At 42.5% G+C, this 17,726-nt stretch overlaps 1 protein-coding gene across 4 annotated transcripts in view; it reads right to left on the reverse strand.

The window, feature by feature from the left end:
• The window catches only part of khdrbs3 (KH domain containing, RNA binding, signal transduction associated 3), a 225,590-nt gene that overhangs the window by 66,935 nt on the left and 140,929 nt on the right, over nucleotides 1-17,726 (reverse strand). For all 4 annotated transcript variants that reach the window (XR_005131015.1, XR_001858475.2, XR_005131014.1 and 1 more), the window contains exons 4-6: nucleotides 12,618-12,764; nucleotides 7,823-7,962; nucleotides 2,086-2,272 (exon numbers count right to left, since the gene is read on the reverse strand). Coding sequence is in view for 1 of the 4 variants with exons in the window: in XM_017711960.2 (XP_017567449.1) it covers nucleotides 2,086-2,272; nucleotides 7,823-7,962; nucleotides 12,618-12,764 (474 nt within the window). In the remaining 3 variants the exon portion in view is untranslated. The remainder of the gene's footprint in view (nucleotides 1-2,085; nucleotides 2,273-7,822; nucleotides 7,963-12,617; nucleotides 12,765-17,726) is intronic.

Consider the following 17,726-nt stretch of genomic DNA (forward strand, 5'->3'; position numbering starts at 1 on the left):
ATTTCAGTTTAATTTAGGTTGAATAGGATTTGCAAATCACTGTATTCTGTTTTTATTTGTTTTAAACAACGTCCCAACTTCACTGGAATTGGGGTTGTACATTAGCATTGAAACAACAGTGATACACATAAACATTATATGGCTGTTTTACATTTAACATTTAAAACATTTGCAGGGGTGGCAACAGGGTGGCAGGCTAACAATGTGAATTTAGAAGGGGGGGTGGGGGGGGGTGAATCAGATTTCAGAGAGGGCACTGGCTACCCCTACTGCGGCTTTAAATCCATGAAATCCATGCATTTATTTAACACAAGCATTTAAGGCCTGTCAAAGACATTATATATGTTTTATTTGAAGCTTGTAACATAATTCCAAACTTGGATTTCCCACTTTCAAGACAAACCAAAAGCAGCATTATGTCTTAAATACATTAGTGGTTAAATTGCCCTATTATGACTTCAGTTGAAGTCCTAATAAATGAGAGCGCTCATTTGGCTGCATCTACTTAGATGCCATGAAGAAAAAAAATCTTGATTGGATCATTTTGCATTGGGCATTTCAAGATTTTATCCTTTTTGTTGTCAATGAATAAAAAAGAGTATTACTACAATATGAGCAGTTTTAATACAACATGCATGTTGCTTATATTTTGTCCAAATGGGCTAAAAGTTAGACATATGTTTATTTTTTTATTTTACAGAATTTGTTTTTTCAGATTAGGCCTTCTCTAAAGGACCAGAGGGTCCTATGGGTCCCCTCTGATGTTTAGATGCTCTTTTGCGGAGTTGAGCCCTGATTCGCACGGAGTCCTCTGCATTTATCATTGGCCAGATGTTTTAGAATGTGTTTGCGTGCATTCCAGATAACTGCAAATGTGTGTGCATATGTGTGTGCGTGTGTGTGTGCTCGTAACAGGGAGTTTACAGCAGTCGTGCTCTCAGAGAGCAGCTGGTGACGGCTTAGTTTCCTGCGACCTCAGCGCGTTTGCATGGCGACCCCCTGAATAAACCTGTCGGATATGGTTAGATACGGGCACCACTGGGCACTGTGCCCACCCTCTTCACCCCAGCCGTCTGTTAGAGCATTGAACACTCAAGCCAGCCACCCCACGGGAGCCTACTGAGGGGTATACTGGCAGGGGTCCAGCAGAGCTAAGGGACATGGTGAAATGCGTTTGACTGGATGAATATGTCAAGGTGTAAGCAGGCTGTAATCTGGACTAACAAAGCCTGCATAACAAAATGACCCCCGGCAAAAGCGCATCAGTGCAGCATGACTCCATTAGGTACAGTGAACAGTCAAAATAAATAATTAAATAAACAGAGGGGGTGATGTGTGGCATATCCACCTACCTTGTATCTAGCCCATTTACCATATACAGTGCTGTGCAGAAGTCAGAGACCACCCTCAATTTATTAAATTTACCTTCAAAACAGCCATTAAGGACAAGTTCATCATTTTCAATTAGATTTTTCTGAGGGTATTCAATACTAGATAATCCACTTGCATTAAAAAATGAGAAAAACAGGAAAAAATAGAGCTCAAAAATCATTAAAAACTACAGAGAAAATGTGACTTGCACTGTGGAAAATATCCCTGCAGATTTCTTTGAGAAACTGAAAGTGAGTCTTCTGAGCGGAATGGAAGCTGGAATAAAGGGTGAACACACCAAGTACTAAAAATGTGATTTCATATTAGTTGTTAAAGCCTTAATTTTCTGTAAAGAATGTTTTCTCCTTTTCATCCTGACCCTGAAAAAACGTGGCGTGTTAGTGTGTGCTGTGCTGGTATGAGTGGATCAGACACAGCAGTGCTGCTGAAGTTTTTTGACAGTGTGTGCTGGTTTCTCAGACTATGATTAAGCCTAAGCTTGGACTAAGAAGAACTGGCAGTGATGATTCGACACTGACCCTGAAATGAGTCCAAGTCTAATTAGTTCAAGATGAGTTTATTTCATGTTTGGGAAACCAACACCTACCTTGTAGATGTGAAGTTACATCTGTTGCAACAGGTAGACCAACAATGGGGTACCTAATAAAGTGTACATATAGTGTGTGTAATATTTGGGAGGGTGGTGGTACTCACGTATTCTCCATATGAGTCCTGTACTACAGGTGGAGGCGGTCTATACCCTCCTGGGGGCGGAGCTCCACGCGCTCTCTGTGCAGGAACGCCCCTGCCTCTGCTGGATGGGACTCGGCTGGGCGGGGCTCCTCTAGGTGCCACTCCTCTGGGAACTGCAGCCTGGGGAGGAGGAACACCTCCTCTGGTCCTGCAAAGCCAGAAAATACGGCCTGTAATTAAAAAATTCATATCACTTCATTTGGATAATTTCCTACAGACGATCCTGAGATCCTTATATTCCACTGGTACACACGTTGTTATATGTATAACAACAACTGGTGTTTTATGCACCATTTTGTTGGCATTCCATTTTGATCTATGATCCACAAATGTCATAACATACACCATCCATATGTACCTTTGGTCTGGGGCATTTATTTTGTGAGATGATGGACTGAAATGGAGCTGGATTTATACATCTGAAGAAAGAAAAACCCAGGACAAGTGATGCCAAGATCAAAGAATGGACCTTTTTACCTTCTCAAATTAGAGAAGTAGTAGGAGATCTGTAGTCTGAGGCGAGTGGAACAGGCAGCATGGCTGTTGCTCAAGAATAATAAGCTTTTTGGAGAAAATTGTATAAAATACATTTCCTGGACCCTCATCTCAAGTTATTTCCTGAGAATGTGAATGTAGTCCTTGACGAGCACAGTGAGCAATTTCACCAAGACATTTCCAACACGGAAAGGCAATACAGAGGGAAACGGAGAACTAGCTACCTTGCTCACTACCATCAGACCCCAAAAGAGGCACTTCAGGAGAAAAACTACACCTACTTTTTAGGTTATGTAATCACAATTTGTGTTGTAATGTAAATGAATGTTTTCTTGAGGTTTTCAGGCATGTTTCACATAGAAAATATACAGAATCTCACAGAAGTGAGTATACCCCTCACATTTCTGTAAATATTTTATCTTTTCATGGGACGACACTAAAGAAATGAAACTTGACTGCAGGCAAGAGACAGTTGTCTTGGTACTCCTTACCAGGGCGCCACCACACATGCTGGGCACCATCTGAGTCAAACAAGTTTATCTTGGTCTCATCAGACCACATGACATGGTTCCAGTAATCCATCTTCTTGGACTGCCTGTCTTCAGCAAACTGTTTTCAGTCTTTCTTGTGAGTCAGCTTCCTTCTGGGACGACTGCCATGGAGACCAAGTTGATGCATTGTGCGGCGTATGGTCTGAGCACTGACAGGCTGACCTCCCACTTCTTCAACCCCTGCAGCAATGCAGGCAGAACTCATGTGTCCATTTTTTGAAGCCAACCTCTGGATATGACGGTGAACATGTGGACTGTTCGGAGTGGAACCTGCCTTGGAAAAGTATGTCCTAGCAATCTTCTTAAAGCCTAGGCCGTCTTTGTGGAGAGCAACAATTCTATTTCTCACATCCTCGAGAGTTCTTTGCCATGAGGTCCCACATTGGATACCCAGCGGCCAGTATGAGCGAATTGTACCCAAAACACCAAATTTTACAGCCCTGCTCCCCACTCACACCTGGAACCTTGCACTCCAACAAATCACCAGGACTTGTAACTCTAACAAGACACCAAGGAGGGACAACGACACAACTGGGCACAATTTGGACATGTTCACTGTGAGGTGGACTCACTTGTGTTGCCAGCTGTTTAAACATTAATGACTGTGTGTTGAGTTTTTTTCAGAGGACAGTAAATCTGCACTGCTATACAAGCTGTACACTGACTGCATATGTATGACAGTTTAGTACCTTTATTTCTAGGAGTGCACAGTGGAGCATCCACATGAAGTTTCCCCAATGTACGTAACTTTCCCACAGAAAAAAAAAAAATCATGTGCAGATATGCAAAGTGGAATAAACAGTGTTTTATATGCAAGAACCAAACAAAGTTTGAGGTTAGGGTTAGAGAGGGTGTGGGGTTCAGGGTTAGAGAAGAAGGAGGTTAGAGAAGTTGAGTTTAGTAGAATGCAAGTTAAAGACAAGAAGAGCATCAAAACATCTACAGTGGACCATCCAAATAAAGTGTTACATAACGTTCCCACAGGAATTAAATCAAAGTCAGTGTTGTATGTGGTGATATGCAAACTGTTAGGTTCTTCATGAATAAACAGTGTTTCATTTTCAAGAAGCAAAGCTGATTTTCCTGTTTTCTTTTGTGGGAGGTGAGTGGGAGGCAGGGATGACTACCAGCACCATCAGACATCAAATTACGGCCAAGAAAAAAAGTAATCTAACGTCCTCAGCCTGGCTCCCATGCGGTGCCTTCCCTGCTGTATCGATTAGTTATTATGCCCAAGTGTGGGATGTGAGATTCATCTCCATTTCAAAAGCGATATTAAAGCAATTACACCAGACGCAATGGCTTATTATAATCAATCAAACGACCAGGTCGAGTTTCTGACCACTAGCTGACCAAAAACCCAAACAAATCCACTGCTGCTGTCACAGCTTTTTGCTTTAATAAACTGGCCACATTGATCCGCGTCTGCTCACCTTCACCAAAGCTGCAATTTCACGCTACACTCACATGGGTATTTAATAATACGCTCATGTAATTATTTGTGCAAATATATACAGATGGTTTCTGGACTCCCCTGGGATCGGCTTTCTTACCACAGTCTAAAATTAGACGCGCCGAATGCTAATTACTCAACTGATCTCAAACCGATCTTATTATAATCTTCACTCGATGAGAGCATCTCTTTATCCTTATCCGCTAATCAGCAATTTACAGTTTGCTCACAAACAACAAACATCTGCACTATTAAAATCTATCCTCTATGAAAAAATATTATCATAAAGAGCTGTGATCTGCAATAAAGCACGTAGTTTGGAATGTTCTGCATTTACTGATGTAATTCTTGTCTACAGTCATTCTTCTTATCACAAGCCACAGAGAATAAAATAATGAAAAACCTCATAAAAATGGGAGGAAATCACATCAGCAGAGAGCAGAGAGTGAATGTTAACATTTCTGTAATTATTCTGAATAAAAAAAAACAAAAACGTACTAAAAGCTCATAATTGGTAACAGATGGTGAATAGAAAAGGTCATTTTCTCTCTGTTTTGATTTTTTTGTTTCTATTTCTAAGTTTGCTTGAACACCCATATAATTGCACAGCAGCAATAAAATGTGCTGTACCCGTGTGTTGTACTGTGTGAACTGAATACAGGCGTGTTGTACTGTGTGAACTGAATGCAGGCGTGTTGAGCTGTGTGAACTGAATGCAGGCGTGTTGAGCTGTGTGAACTGAATGCAGGCGTGTTGAGCTGTGTGAACTGAATGCAGGCGTGTTGAGCTGTGTGAACTGAATGCAGGCGTGTTGAGCTGTGTGAACTGAATGCAGGCGTGTTGAGCTGTGTGAACTGAATGCAGGCGTGTTGAGCTGTGTGAACTGAATGCAGGCGTGTTGAGCTGTGTGAACTGAATGCAGGCGTGTTGAGCTGTGTGAACTGAATGCAGGCGTGTTGAACTGTGTGAACTGAATGCAGGCGTGTTGAACTGTGTGAACTGAATGCAGGCGTGTTGAACTGTGTGAACTGAATGCAGGCGTGTTGAACTGTGTTAACTGAATGCAGGCGTGCTGTACTGTGTGAACTGAATACAGGCGTGTTGAGCTGTGTGAACTGAATGCAGGCGTGTTGAGCTGTGTGAACTGAATGCAGGCGTGTTGAACTGTGTGAACTAAATACAGGCGTGTTGAGCTGTGTGAACTGAATGCAGGCGTGTTGAACTGTGTGAACTGAATGCAGGCGTGTTGAACTGTGTGAACTAAATACAGGCGTGTTGAACTGTGTGAACTGAATGCAGGCGTGTTGAACTGTGTGAACTGCATGCAGGCGTGCTGTACTGTGTGAACTAAATACAGGCGTGTTGAACTGTGTGAACTGAATGCAGGCGTGTTGAGCTGTGTGAACTGAATGCAGGCGTGTTGAACTGTGTGAACTGAATGCAGGCGTGTTGAACTGTGTGAACTAAATGCAGGCGTGTTGAACTGTGTGAACTGAATGCAGGCGTGTTGTGCTGTGTGAACTGAATGCAGGCGTGTTGTGCTGTGTGAACTGAATGCAGGCGTGTTGTGCTGTGTGAGCTGCATGCAGGCGTGTTGTGCTGTGTGAGCTGCATGCAGGTGTGTTGTGCTGTGTGAGCTGCATGCAGGTGTGTTGTGCTGTGTGAGCTGCATGCAGGTGTGTTGTGCTGTGTGAGCTGCATGCAGGTGTGTTGTGCTGTGTGAGCTGCATGCAGGTGTGTTGTGCTGTGTGAGCTGCATGCAGGTGTGTTGTACTGTGTGAACTGAATGCAGGTGTGTTGTACTGTGTGAGCTGCATGCAGGTGTGTTGTGCTGTGTGAGCTGCATGCACCTGTGTTGTACTATGTGAGCTGAATACAGGTGTGTTGTGCTGTGTGAGCTGAATGCACCTGTGTTGTACTATGTGAGCTGAATACAGGTGTGTTGTGCTGTGTGAACTGAATGCAGGCGTGTTGAACCGTGTGAACTAAATACAGGCGTGTTGAACTGTGTGAACTGAATGCAGGTGTGCTGTACTGTGTGAACTGAATACAGATGTGTTGTACTGTGTGAACTGAATGCACCTGTGTTGTACTATGTGAGCTGAATACAGGTGTGTTGTGCTGTGTGAGCTGAATACAGGTGTGTTGTGCTGTGTGAGCTGCATGCAGGTGTGTTGTGCTGTGTGAACTGAATGCAGGTGTGTTGTACTGTGTGAGCTGAATGCAGGTGTGTTGTACTGTGTGAGCTGCATGCAGGTGTGTTGTGCTGTGTGAGCTGCATGCAGGTGTGTTGTGCTGTGTGAACTGAATGCAGGTGTGTTGTACTGTGTGAGCTGAATGCAGGTGTGTTGTACTGTGTGAGCTGCATGCAGGTGTATTGAACTGTGTGAGCTGAATGCAGGTGTGTTGTACTGTGTGAGCTGAATGCAGGTGTGTTGTACTGTGTGAACTGAATGTGGATGTATTGGTCCAGATGTGTTGTACCTGTTGTACCAGGTACAGGTGTGTTTTACCTGTGTGAGCCAGGTACAGGTATATTTTACCTGTGTAAACTGGGTGCAAGTGTGTTGTACCTGTGTGAACAAGGTGTAAGCGTGCAGGCGTGTTGAACTGTGTGAACTGAATGCAGGCGTGGTGAACTGTGTGAGCTGAATGCAGGCGTGTTGAACTGTGTGAGCTGAATGCAGGCGTGTTGAACTGTGTGAACTGAATGCAGGTGTGCTGTACTGTGTGAATTAAATGCAGGTGTGTTGAACTGTGTGAACTAAATGCAGGTGTGTTGAACTGTGTGAACTAAATACAGGTGTGTTGTGCTGTGTGAACTGAATGCAGGCGTGTTGAGCTGTGTGAACTGAATGCAGGCGTGTTGAACTGTGTGAACTGAATGCAGGTGTGTTGTACTGTGTGAACTGAATGTGGATGTATTGGTCCAGATGTGTTGTACCTGTTGTACCAGGTACAGGTGTGTTTTACCTGTGTGAGCCAGGTACAGGTATATTTTACCTGTGTAAACTGGGTGCAAGTGTGTTGTACCTGTGTGAACAAGGTGTAAGCGTGCAGGTGTATTGTACCTGTGTGATCCAGTTTAAGCTGTGCTGTGCCTGGGTGTGTACCTATGTGAGATGGGTGCACTTATGTGAGTCGGGTGCAGGCGTGCTTTACCTGTGTGAGCCGGGTGCAGGTGTGCAGGCGTGTTTACCTGTGTGCGCCGGGTGCAGGTGTGCCTCTAGCCCTGGAGTTGGGTTTCCCTCTCACTGCGGGAACCTTAGCGTCCTCCGATCCTCCATTCAGAAATGTCAACTCCTGTAGCTGAGCTTGTCTGATCTCATCATTATAATCCTGCACAAACACACACACACACACACACACACACACACACACACACACACACAAAATGGTCGTTAAAGGGAATTAGAGGCTGATTAATAACAATCCACCAATGAAAAGGACCTCAAAGCAATTGAGACACACATTATAAATAATAAATGGGGCAAAGCAAATAAATTCTTGGTCCCTATGGTTACCCCTCCCATTTCATTCCATTTCATCTCTTTCTCTCTCTCTCTCTCTCTTACTCTCTCTTGCTCTCCCTCTCACGCTCTCTTTCTCTCTCACTCATCTTCCTTTATCAGTAAGCGAATCTTTGTCTTCTCTAAAAATCACACTAATGCAAATTAAACAAATCAAAAAGGCAAAATAAAAATAATTAAACCTTTTAAATAAGAAAACACATAAATATAGGAATATAAGTCATACATTGGTCACACGTCATCATTACTCTGATGAAACGAAACAATAATAAGCTCTTACTGATCCTAGAAATCTCTGAAATCACAGTGTATCAAACAGTGAAGGAAGCCTCAGGCATCTTTTACACAGTGATAGAAAACACAGTAGCACACAGAAAGTGCTGTTTCAATGTTTCACTTTTGCCAGCAGGCACTGAAAGCAGTAATATGTTCATCTACATTCCAAGAAAGTGCTGCAAAGACTAGATGTTTTTATTAGCATGTCAGTGCCAACTTGTTTGGAATTAAGTTTTTTTAATATGTTCCGCAAATAGTTGATTAACTGAAGTCATAATGGAGCAACTAATCGATTATGAAAATAGTTATTTGCTGGAGTCCTAATTTTAATCTCATGGGCTCGTGGATAAGGATGACTGTGGAGACTGAACTCGCGAACAGTAGGGCCAACTCTTGGCTGGTTGCACCTGTTGGGAGCGCCAAATGTTCTAGTTGCTAGGAAACTCTTTGGTCATGTAAGTTGCCAAGATGGCCACAGTGCACAGTGGTCAAGTGAGTTCATGTTGAATACATATCATCATTTATACACATGGTCTGATACATATATTGACATATCACAAATCAATGCAGCACTCTAAACAAATGTCTTTAGTTAATCTAGATGGCAGTAAAGTGGTTTTATTAAGTTGTTGGCTGGTAAATTCACTTAAATATAAACTTTTTGACCTGTAGTTTTCTTATTTGCAATAAACGTCAATCTCAAGTAGATGTACTACTATTTTCAGACTTTTTGACACAAGAGTATCATGATACGTTTTGTGCTTAAAAGTATAATTACAACAGATTTGACCCATTCTGAACTGATATGAAATAAAGCACTGAGGCTATAGCGTGATCCTCAGTGGTGAAGTCACATGAAAGGAGCTCATTATGCTACATAACTTCTCTGAAAAATTATACCTTGCTCACCACATGAATAATGCATTTACTTGTTTACTTATATTTCCATCCACATACTGCTTATTATCCAACTGTAACCTCTGATTCAAAAGAAGGCCATGAAATAGAAAACATCTGTGACGATTCTTCATTTGCTTGTCTGTCCGATTTCATTTTTATCTATGGTAATAAAAAAATTAAAAAAAACTGGAGAAAGCTAAAAGTCGGAAAATCATCACTTCAATCAAGAAGTGTACGACTCTTGGGAAAGCCTAAATGTTTTTCTCATTAAACAGAAGAAAGTGCTAAACATGTGTAATTGCGAACAGAAGGGTGGAGGGGAAATCTTAATTACACCAAATCGGCTTAATCAAATAGAAAGCTAAACAGTGAGCATGACTTTATAGCTGAACGACTGAGGATTTGTCACGCATGAGCAAGACACACACCAGAGTGTCCTGCTGTGTTTGTGTATGGGTGTGGTGTTTCTGTAAGAGTGTGCGGTGTGAATGGTGTTGGGCTCCACTTATTCAAACCTAAAGCCTTGGGTTCACTACACGACTTTTAAAGTCTTAACAGATTATAAAAAGACTGGGCAACCTATACTATCCGAGTGGTTTTTGGGCGACTGATATATTGTGAATCACACCTTAAACATTAGCTATGTTTACATGCAGCCTAATAAATCTGTTAATAATCTGACTAACAGCTCAATCGGAATAGAGTACGTCCATGTAAACACCTCAAACGGAATAGTCTAGTCCCATTGAGGCTATTCGGAATACTGTGTTTATCTGATTGAACGAGGTGGGTAATCCTGGAAATGATCAGTTAAATAGAATAAAAATACCCATATAAACGCCTGTATCCGATTACATTCCCTATCGGAAAGTTTAAGTCCGTTCTGCATGTGCGTCGCCTCACAGTGAAAATGTATACCGTTCAACATGGTGGAGCAGAAACTGGTCTGCAGAGGAGACGAAGTTCATGCTCTGATCTTTAAAAGATGGCGGTGGGAAGGACGTCCAGCTTATGTGTCTCAGAACACGACGTCTTCCTCTCTGCCTTCTTTAATAAAGACATGTGAAGCACGTTTTCCTGAGCCTGACATCATTTTAAAGCAATTCAAAACACAAGCACTGTTCACTGCTGCTCATCTCACTCTGACTGGACTCACATGAGTTGTCATGGTAACGTCTATGCTAAGTGGTTCTCTACGCATGTGCATTATTTTGGATCAGATTACTAGCAGTGAGCATGTAAATAAAGATTTTCATCAGATTGTTGAATAGAGTGAGCGTAGTGGGTAACATCTCTGCCATCCATGCTGTAGGCTGGGGTTCAATTGCCGCCTGGGCAAACACCCTACACTGTACCAATAGTCCTTGGGCAAGACTCCTAACACCACCTTTGCCTACCTGTATAAAAATGATGTAATTGTACGTCGCTCTGGATAAGATTGTCAGCCAAATAATGTAAATAAACACCTCGGTCTTAGTTTGGAATCTGAATGTATTTGATTGGATTTGCATGTAAACACAGCCATTGAGGGCTGACACACTACTCAACTTTTACATAAACTCGAGACATTTCACCATTGTTTTTTGTTTACTTGCTGCATTTTCTTCTTTCACACTTGGCTGTTGCCGGGGTCTGTTCAGATTGAGTCGTTGACCAGTTTAGACTAGAATACTCTTATGGTGGGGTTGAAAAAAATCAAACGTGTGATAAACTCCAGCTAATCTGAGATGCGATCAGAAGGCCAAAAATCTGAATCTGCACCCCCCCATACACTACTTGAATGTCTCTCCAACTGTTGAATCCGTCTGACCAAAATATCTGCAGGCTAGAGCCGACTAGCACAGATTCAGCGAGACTGAGAATTGGGGCTAAAATCAGAGTAACAGTGCCTTAACGTACCTCCGGCTTCACCCAACCCTCAACAACCTCGACAGCAGCTTTGAACACTTTCTTTTTCTAGTAAAAGCTGCAATTTTGGGGAAACAAGGATATCAAGTGCCATTGATGTGAAGTGCTACTCCTGTGAAACATCAGAAGCTACCTGAGTGCCGGGTTGCCATGTTCAGGAAAAATCACTAGTTTAAATTGAGCTCAAAACCCACCCGGCAGACACTGAAATGGGCCCAAAAATTGAAGTAGCCAACTGCAGAAGACACATGATGCTGTAAATTGCATTTTATGCACTTTTCTACCTGCCTGTCCAGCCATTCCAGCATCAATACACACTCATAAGACAATTTATATTGCTTTTCCACTGCCTGCAGTCATTATTAAATGGTTAAGATGTAAACAGAGTGATGCAGAGGGGTTTGGTGTGAAATGCTCTGTTCTAAAGTAGAATTGTTCACAGTGGTGGTGATAGGAACTAGACGTCCACCTCTAAAAGCTCCCTCACAGAAAGTTATTACATGAAATAGTTATGAATATTTTGATCCTTCAGACAACACATACACATATATTCTAACTAATACACTACAACAATAAATGACACAAACAGGCCCTTTATTAAAGGGTGTTCAGGTACCATGAGCCTTTGTGTGCGACCATCTTCCTAGCCACACCTCTAGAGTCTCTCAGAGCCAAAGCCAGACACTGTTTTCATGGTCGTTTTAAGAAGATTTTGGTCTAAAATATTCATTCATTCATCTGAGTCGCATATCCTCCTGGGTCGTGGGGGAGCTGGAGCCGATCCCAGGGCAGAAGACAGGAAACACCCTGGACAGATCACCTGCCCATCACAGGGCAGACACACAGACATACACATTCACATACAGTCACACCTAGGGGCAGTTTAGTATCTCCAAATGGCCTGACTGCATGGACTGTGAGAGGGAACCCAAACAGACATAGGGAGAACATGCAAACTCCACACAGAAAGGAACCTGGTCTCCTGGCCGGGGAATCAAACCCAGGCCTGTGACCCCTGTAAGTTTGACTGTTTACATCTCAATCACTGTATTATATTAAAGGAAATTTTTATAATCTATACAATTTATCTTTAACATGTTGTTTCCACCAAATATGTTCTATTGCACAGCCACCAACACATGCTGACAGCCACCTAAGCATGTTTTATCCCAATTTTCAAAATGCATTGTGTCCCATGTTATGCAGAGGGTACATGCTCAGGAAAAAAAAAAAACATGCCTTACTTGCATGAAGTAAAATGAATAGTGAGATGAGTTTGGATTTCTTTGTATACATATATAAAAGCAACTACAAAGTGGGGAAACTTGGTCCCCATAAAGACAGCAAAACATGAAAAAGTCTAATTTTACAAACACTCACCGGAATGAGGAACTTCTTAATCTCTTCCAGGGCGTGTCCCATGCGAGCGTAGGCCTCGGCAGGCGGGGCAAAAACCTCTATGAGCACATGTAGGTCCTCGTTGAGGTGATTATATTTCGCTTCTCCGCTCTTGCGCAGCTCCTCCTCCTGAAAACGCCAAACAAACCACTTCTCAGAACAGAGCATGTCCTGACTGTTTATCTATCCATAACAACAAAGTAGCGACATCGTGGTCAACTAGAGCTTCACGACAAGACAACATACTAGTACTGTGTAAATGCCAGTTTACTTTTAAAAACTTTTGTTAAGTCACATGATTAGAGTGATTCATTAAAACACCCCCAGAGACACTGTGATTGGTCAGGATGCTCACAGAGACTATAGCAGTTACTACTACCCTGCGTGAAGGGTGTCCATGTTTTGCTGGAGGAGATAGAGACAGATTTCCTCTCATTCCACACTGCATCCCATATTACATTGGCTAGAGGGCTCATTTTCATGTTGCAATCCTCTGTAGTATCAGTGAGTCGCAGCTGTATCTCCTGGATCTCTCCTCTGTGTGATCCCGGTGTCTCTCTTTAATCTTCCTTTTGTGTTCTGCTTGTATCTTTACTGCTCTATGTGGTGTGGCCTGGGGGGGTTGTGGTGGGGGTGGTGGTTGGGTGTTCTCCTCTTGAGTCTTGTTTCCTCACACTGGTTCCTCTTCATGTTCTTAGAGAGTTTCTCATTCTGAGCCTTGGTTCCTTGACGGTGATAGTATTGCTCTTCTCCCACATTTTTCAAAATAAAAGTTCCTAAATGGCTCTTGACTGGACACTGAAATACACTGAAAGAATCATACATTGAAACATTCTGGTGCTTTAGGGAACCAAAATGGTTCGCCTGAAAGAATCTTTGTTAAACAGATTTTTATGGCACTTCTAGAGCTTCATGTTTTCATGTCCAGTGGTGAACTTGACCCAACTCCCAAACTACTTCTCACTGCATTTCTTCTTCTCTGCTTCACTGTCAGATGACTGCAGTGTCTGATTCTCTCTTTCAGAGAATGTACTGCTGAAATTCAACTGGGAGCCACAATGAAGTCAAACTCCAGCTCAGCCAGAAAACAAAGCGCTGAGCCGAAGCAGCCGTCTCGCTTCAGCTTTACGCTGGAAGTGCCACATGCATATTCAAATGTATTCATATGTATGCAAATCAAACAAAAACTTATTTTAGATCAGGAGTGTCGCTCTATCAGTGAACACAAGGCCTGCAGCCTGGGAAGAAACACAGCTGTGGATCACACAATCAAATTAGCTCTCAGGAGACACTGTTTTTACTCTGAGGTGAAACCATAGCTCTTTATTCACATCCTTACTTCAACCTGAAACACTCAATCCCAATAACAGCAACTTTAGATGGGCAGAATTAGGAGAGAGGAACCAAGACTCAAAAGAAGAAGCTCTCTAAAATCTTGAGGAAGAAACACTGAGAGGAACCAAGACTCAAAGGAAGAAACTCTCTAAAATCTTGAGGAAGAAACACTGAGAGGAACCAAGACTCAAAAGGAAAGTATACATTATTCATTTTTCAGCTTCATAAACAAAGAAAGCATTTAAAAGAAAATTGCTTAGTAGCATCAACAACTAAATATTACATCAGTTTTTTCTGTATCCAAAGTTCAGTCTTAGAAGCTGGTTGATGATTTTCTGAAACAACCAAACCCATTTAGTGGTGTTGAGGTCTGGACTATGTGGTGGTCAGTCCATTGTTCAGCTTCTATATTTGGTGTCCGTCTCCTTTTCTCTGAGGTTCTTCTTGATCAGCTACACATCCTTTCAGACCCATAGCACTGAGTGGTCTTCTCACAGTTGAAGGATGGACAGAAACACCTGTGGATGTTTTCAGATCTGAAGCAGCTCGATCTCCTCTCGCTCAGAGATCAAAGCTTTAAGTGATGTTTATCTGATGGGGAAAGAGTTGGTGTCCACCAGGTCTTCCAGGTGGTTGTTTGACTTTCCTCTTCCAAGTGAATATAATCTCCTCAGAAATGTCTCCTGGAAAATGTATAACTTGTACTCTGACTGGAAAAGAAAAACATTTGTGCAGTACTGTAGGAGAGCTGCTCCTATTTGAGCTTTCATGAAAACTGCAGAAGCTCATCCTGTGTTATGCAGCCAGAGACACAGAGCTGTGTGTGAGTGAGTGTGTGTGCGCATTTGTGTGAGCATTTGTCTGTGTGTTTGTGTGTATGTGAATATGTGTGTGTGTGCATTTGTGTGTGTTTGTGAGTGTGTGTGTGTGCATTTGTGTGTTTGCAAAGTGTGTGTTTGTGTATGTATGTGTGTGAGTGTGTACATATGTGTGTGTGTGTGTGTGTATATGTGTGTGTGAGTTTGCATTTATGAGTGTGTGTGTCTGTTTGTGTGTGTTTGAGTGTATGTGTGTGTGTCTGTGTGAGTATGTGTGTGTGTGTGTGCGCATTTGCGTGTGCGCTTGTGAGTGTGTGTGTGTGTGTCTGTGTGTGTGAGTGTCTCAGATCTCATTATGAATTCCATGTTTTTAAGGCAGCTGATAAGCTAATGAGATGCTAATATTCTACCTATTAGCACAGAGAGAGAGAGAGAGAGAGAGAGAGAGAGAGAGAGAGAGAGAGAGAGAGAGAGCTTCTTCTTCTTTCGGCTGCTCCCTTTAGGGGTCGCCACAGCGGATCATCTGCCACCATCTTGCCCTATCCATTGCCTCCTCTACTTTCACACCAACCATCTCCATGTCCACCTTCACTACATCCATAAACCTTCTATGAGGTCTACCTCTTCTCCTTCTACCTGGCAGCTCCATCTCCAACATTCTTTGCCCAATATATCCACTATTCCTCCTCAACACATGTCCAAACCATCTCAACCTGGCCTCTCTGGCTTTATCTCCAAACTGCTCCACCTTCACTGTCCCCCTGATCTGCTCATTTCTAATCTTGTCCAGCCTTGTCACTCCCAACGAAAATCTCAGCGTCTTCATCTCCGCCACCTCCAGCTCAGCCTCCTGTCTTTTAGACAGAGCCACAGTCTCCAAACCATACATCATAGCAGGACGCACTACTGTCTTGTAAACCTTCCCTTTCACTCTTGCTGCCATCCTTCTGTCACACATCAGCCCTGACACCCGTCTCCACCCACTCTATCCTGCCTGCACCCTCTTCTTCACCTCTTTTCTACACTGTCCATTGCTCTGGATGGTTGACCCAAGATATATGAAGTCATCCACCTTTACGACCTCTACTCCTTGCATCTTCACCTTTCCACCTGCCTCCCTCTCATTCACACACATGTATTCCATCTTATCTCTACTGACCTTCCTTCCTCTCCTCTCCAGTGCAAACCACCACCTCTCCAGATTCTCTTCCACCTGCTCTCTACTCTCACCACAGATTACAATGTCATCTGCAAACATCATGGTCCATGGAGCCTCCTGCCTGACCTCATCTGTCAACCTTTCCATCACCATTGCAAACAAGAAGGGGCTCAAAGCTGATCCCTGATGTAACCCTACCTTCACAGAGAGAGAGAGCGAGAGATTAAAAGGTAAAGGTAAGAGTTAGACAGAGAGTAATACAGAGTAAAGGTAAGAGAGAATTAAAGGAAAGAAAGAAAGAAAGACAGTAAAGGGAGAAAGAGACAAAAGAAAGAGAAAGACAGAGAGAGAAAAAGAGAGAGAGAGAGAGGTTTACCTGTCAAGGTGTTAAGTGAGATGAATGAAAGCAACATCAAAGAGTGAAATGCTCTTTGTTTTATTTGAACAAACTCATTCTTGTCCACTGCAGATCAAAGCTGAGAGGGTCAGTAGGAGGCTGAGAATCTTCTGTCCAAAACAGCAGCATTTGAGCCTCCACAGTCTGCGTGCTGACCTTGCCTCTGAGAGCTCCAGTCGGGCCGATTAGCCGACGCTTCTATATCTGTGTCCTGCCTGAAGCTGTGCAGCTGTAATGCAGCCCAGTACATACAGACAGACCAGCAACAACAGCATAACCAATTAGCACAGTGGCCCTTACCCAGCACCGCCGGCGCTTCAAACACAGCTCTACACGCCAACAAACCACACGTCTATGTGGACCAGATTTAACTGCCCAGCATTTAGAGGACACCAGGAGATTGTTATAAAACAGTTCTGCGTCGAATATAGGATTGGCTGTGGGCATTTAAAGCCAATGTAAAAATAAGCTTCACCAAAATGTATGAATAATCTTCAACATAAAAAATGTTGAAGATGAAAATAAGACTAACGCACTTTCAAACTGGCCATCATTAACGTCCAGTAATCCAAAATCTGCTGCATGTTCTCAGCTTCTCGTTATCGTATACATTGCTCTGAGGAAAACTCTAGAAACAGAAAAATTCTACAGTTGTGCAAAAGTGTGAAATTTGTAAAAAAGTAGATATTAAACAACAGAAACCAACCTGCACAGGTGTTAATTAGCAATCAAACACCAACTCAAGTAGGAGTTAAAGTAGCTATCAAACACCAGCTCAAGTAGGAGTTAAAGTAGCTACCAAACACCAACTCAAGTAGGAGTAAAAATAGCTATCAAACACCAACTCAAGTAGGAGTAAAAATAGCTACCAAACACCAACTCAAGTAGGAGTTAAAGTAGCTATCAAACACCAACTCAAGTAGGAGTAAAAGTAGCTATCAAACACCAACTCAAGTAGGAGTAAAAGTAGCTATCAAACACCAACTCAAGTAAGAGTAAAAGTAGCTATCAAACACCAACTCAAGTAGGAGTAAAAGTAGCTACCAAACACCAACTCAAGTAGGAGTAAAAGTAGCTATCAAACACCAACTGAAGTAGGAGTAAAAGTAGCTATCAAACACCAACTGAAGTAGGAGTAAAAGTAGCTATCAAACACCAACTCAAGTAGGAGTAAAAGTAGCTATCAAACACCAACTCATGTAGGAGGAAAAGTAGCTTTCAAACACCAACTCAAGTAGGAGTAAAAGTACCTATCAAACACCAACTGAAGTAGGAGTAAAAGTAGCTATCAAACACCAACTCAAGTAGGAGTAAAAGTAGCTATCTAACACCAACTCAAGTAGGAGTAAAAGTAGCTATCAAACACCAACTCATGTAGGATG

The sequence above is a fragment of the Pygocentrus nattereri genome, chromosome 11, assembly GCF_015220715.1.
Source record: "Pygocentrus nattereri isolate fPygNat1 chromosome 11, fPygNat1.pri, whole genome shotgun sequence".
NCBI lineage: Eukaryota > Metazoa > Chordata > Actinopteri > Characiformes > Serrasalmidae > Pygocentrus > Pygocentrus nattereri.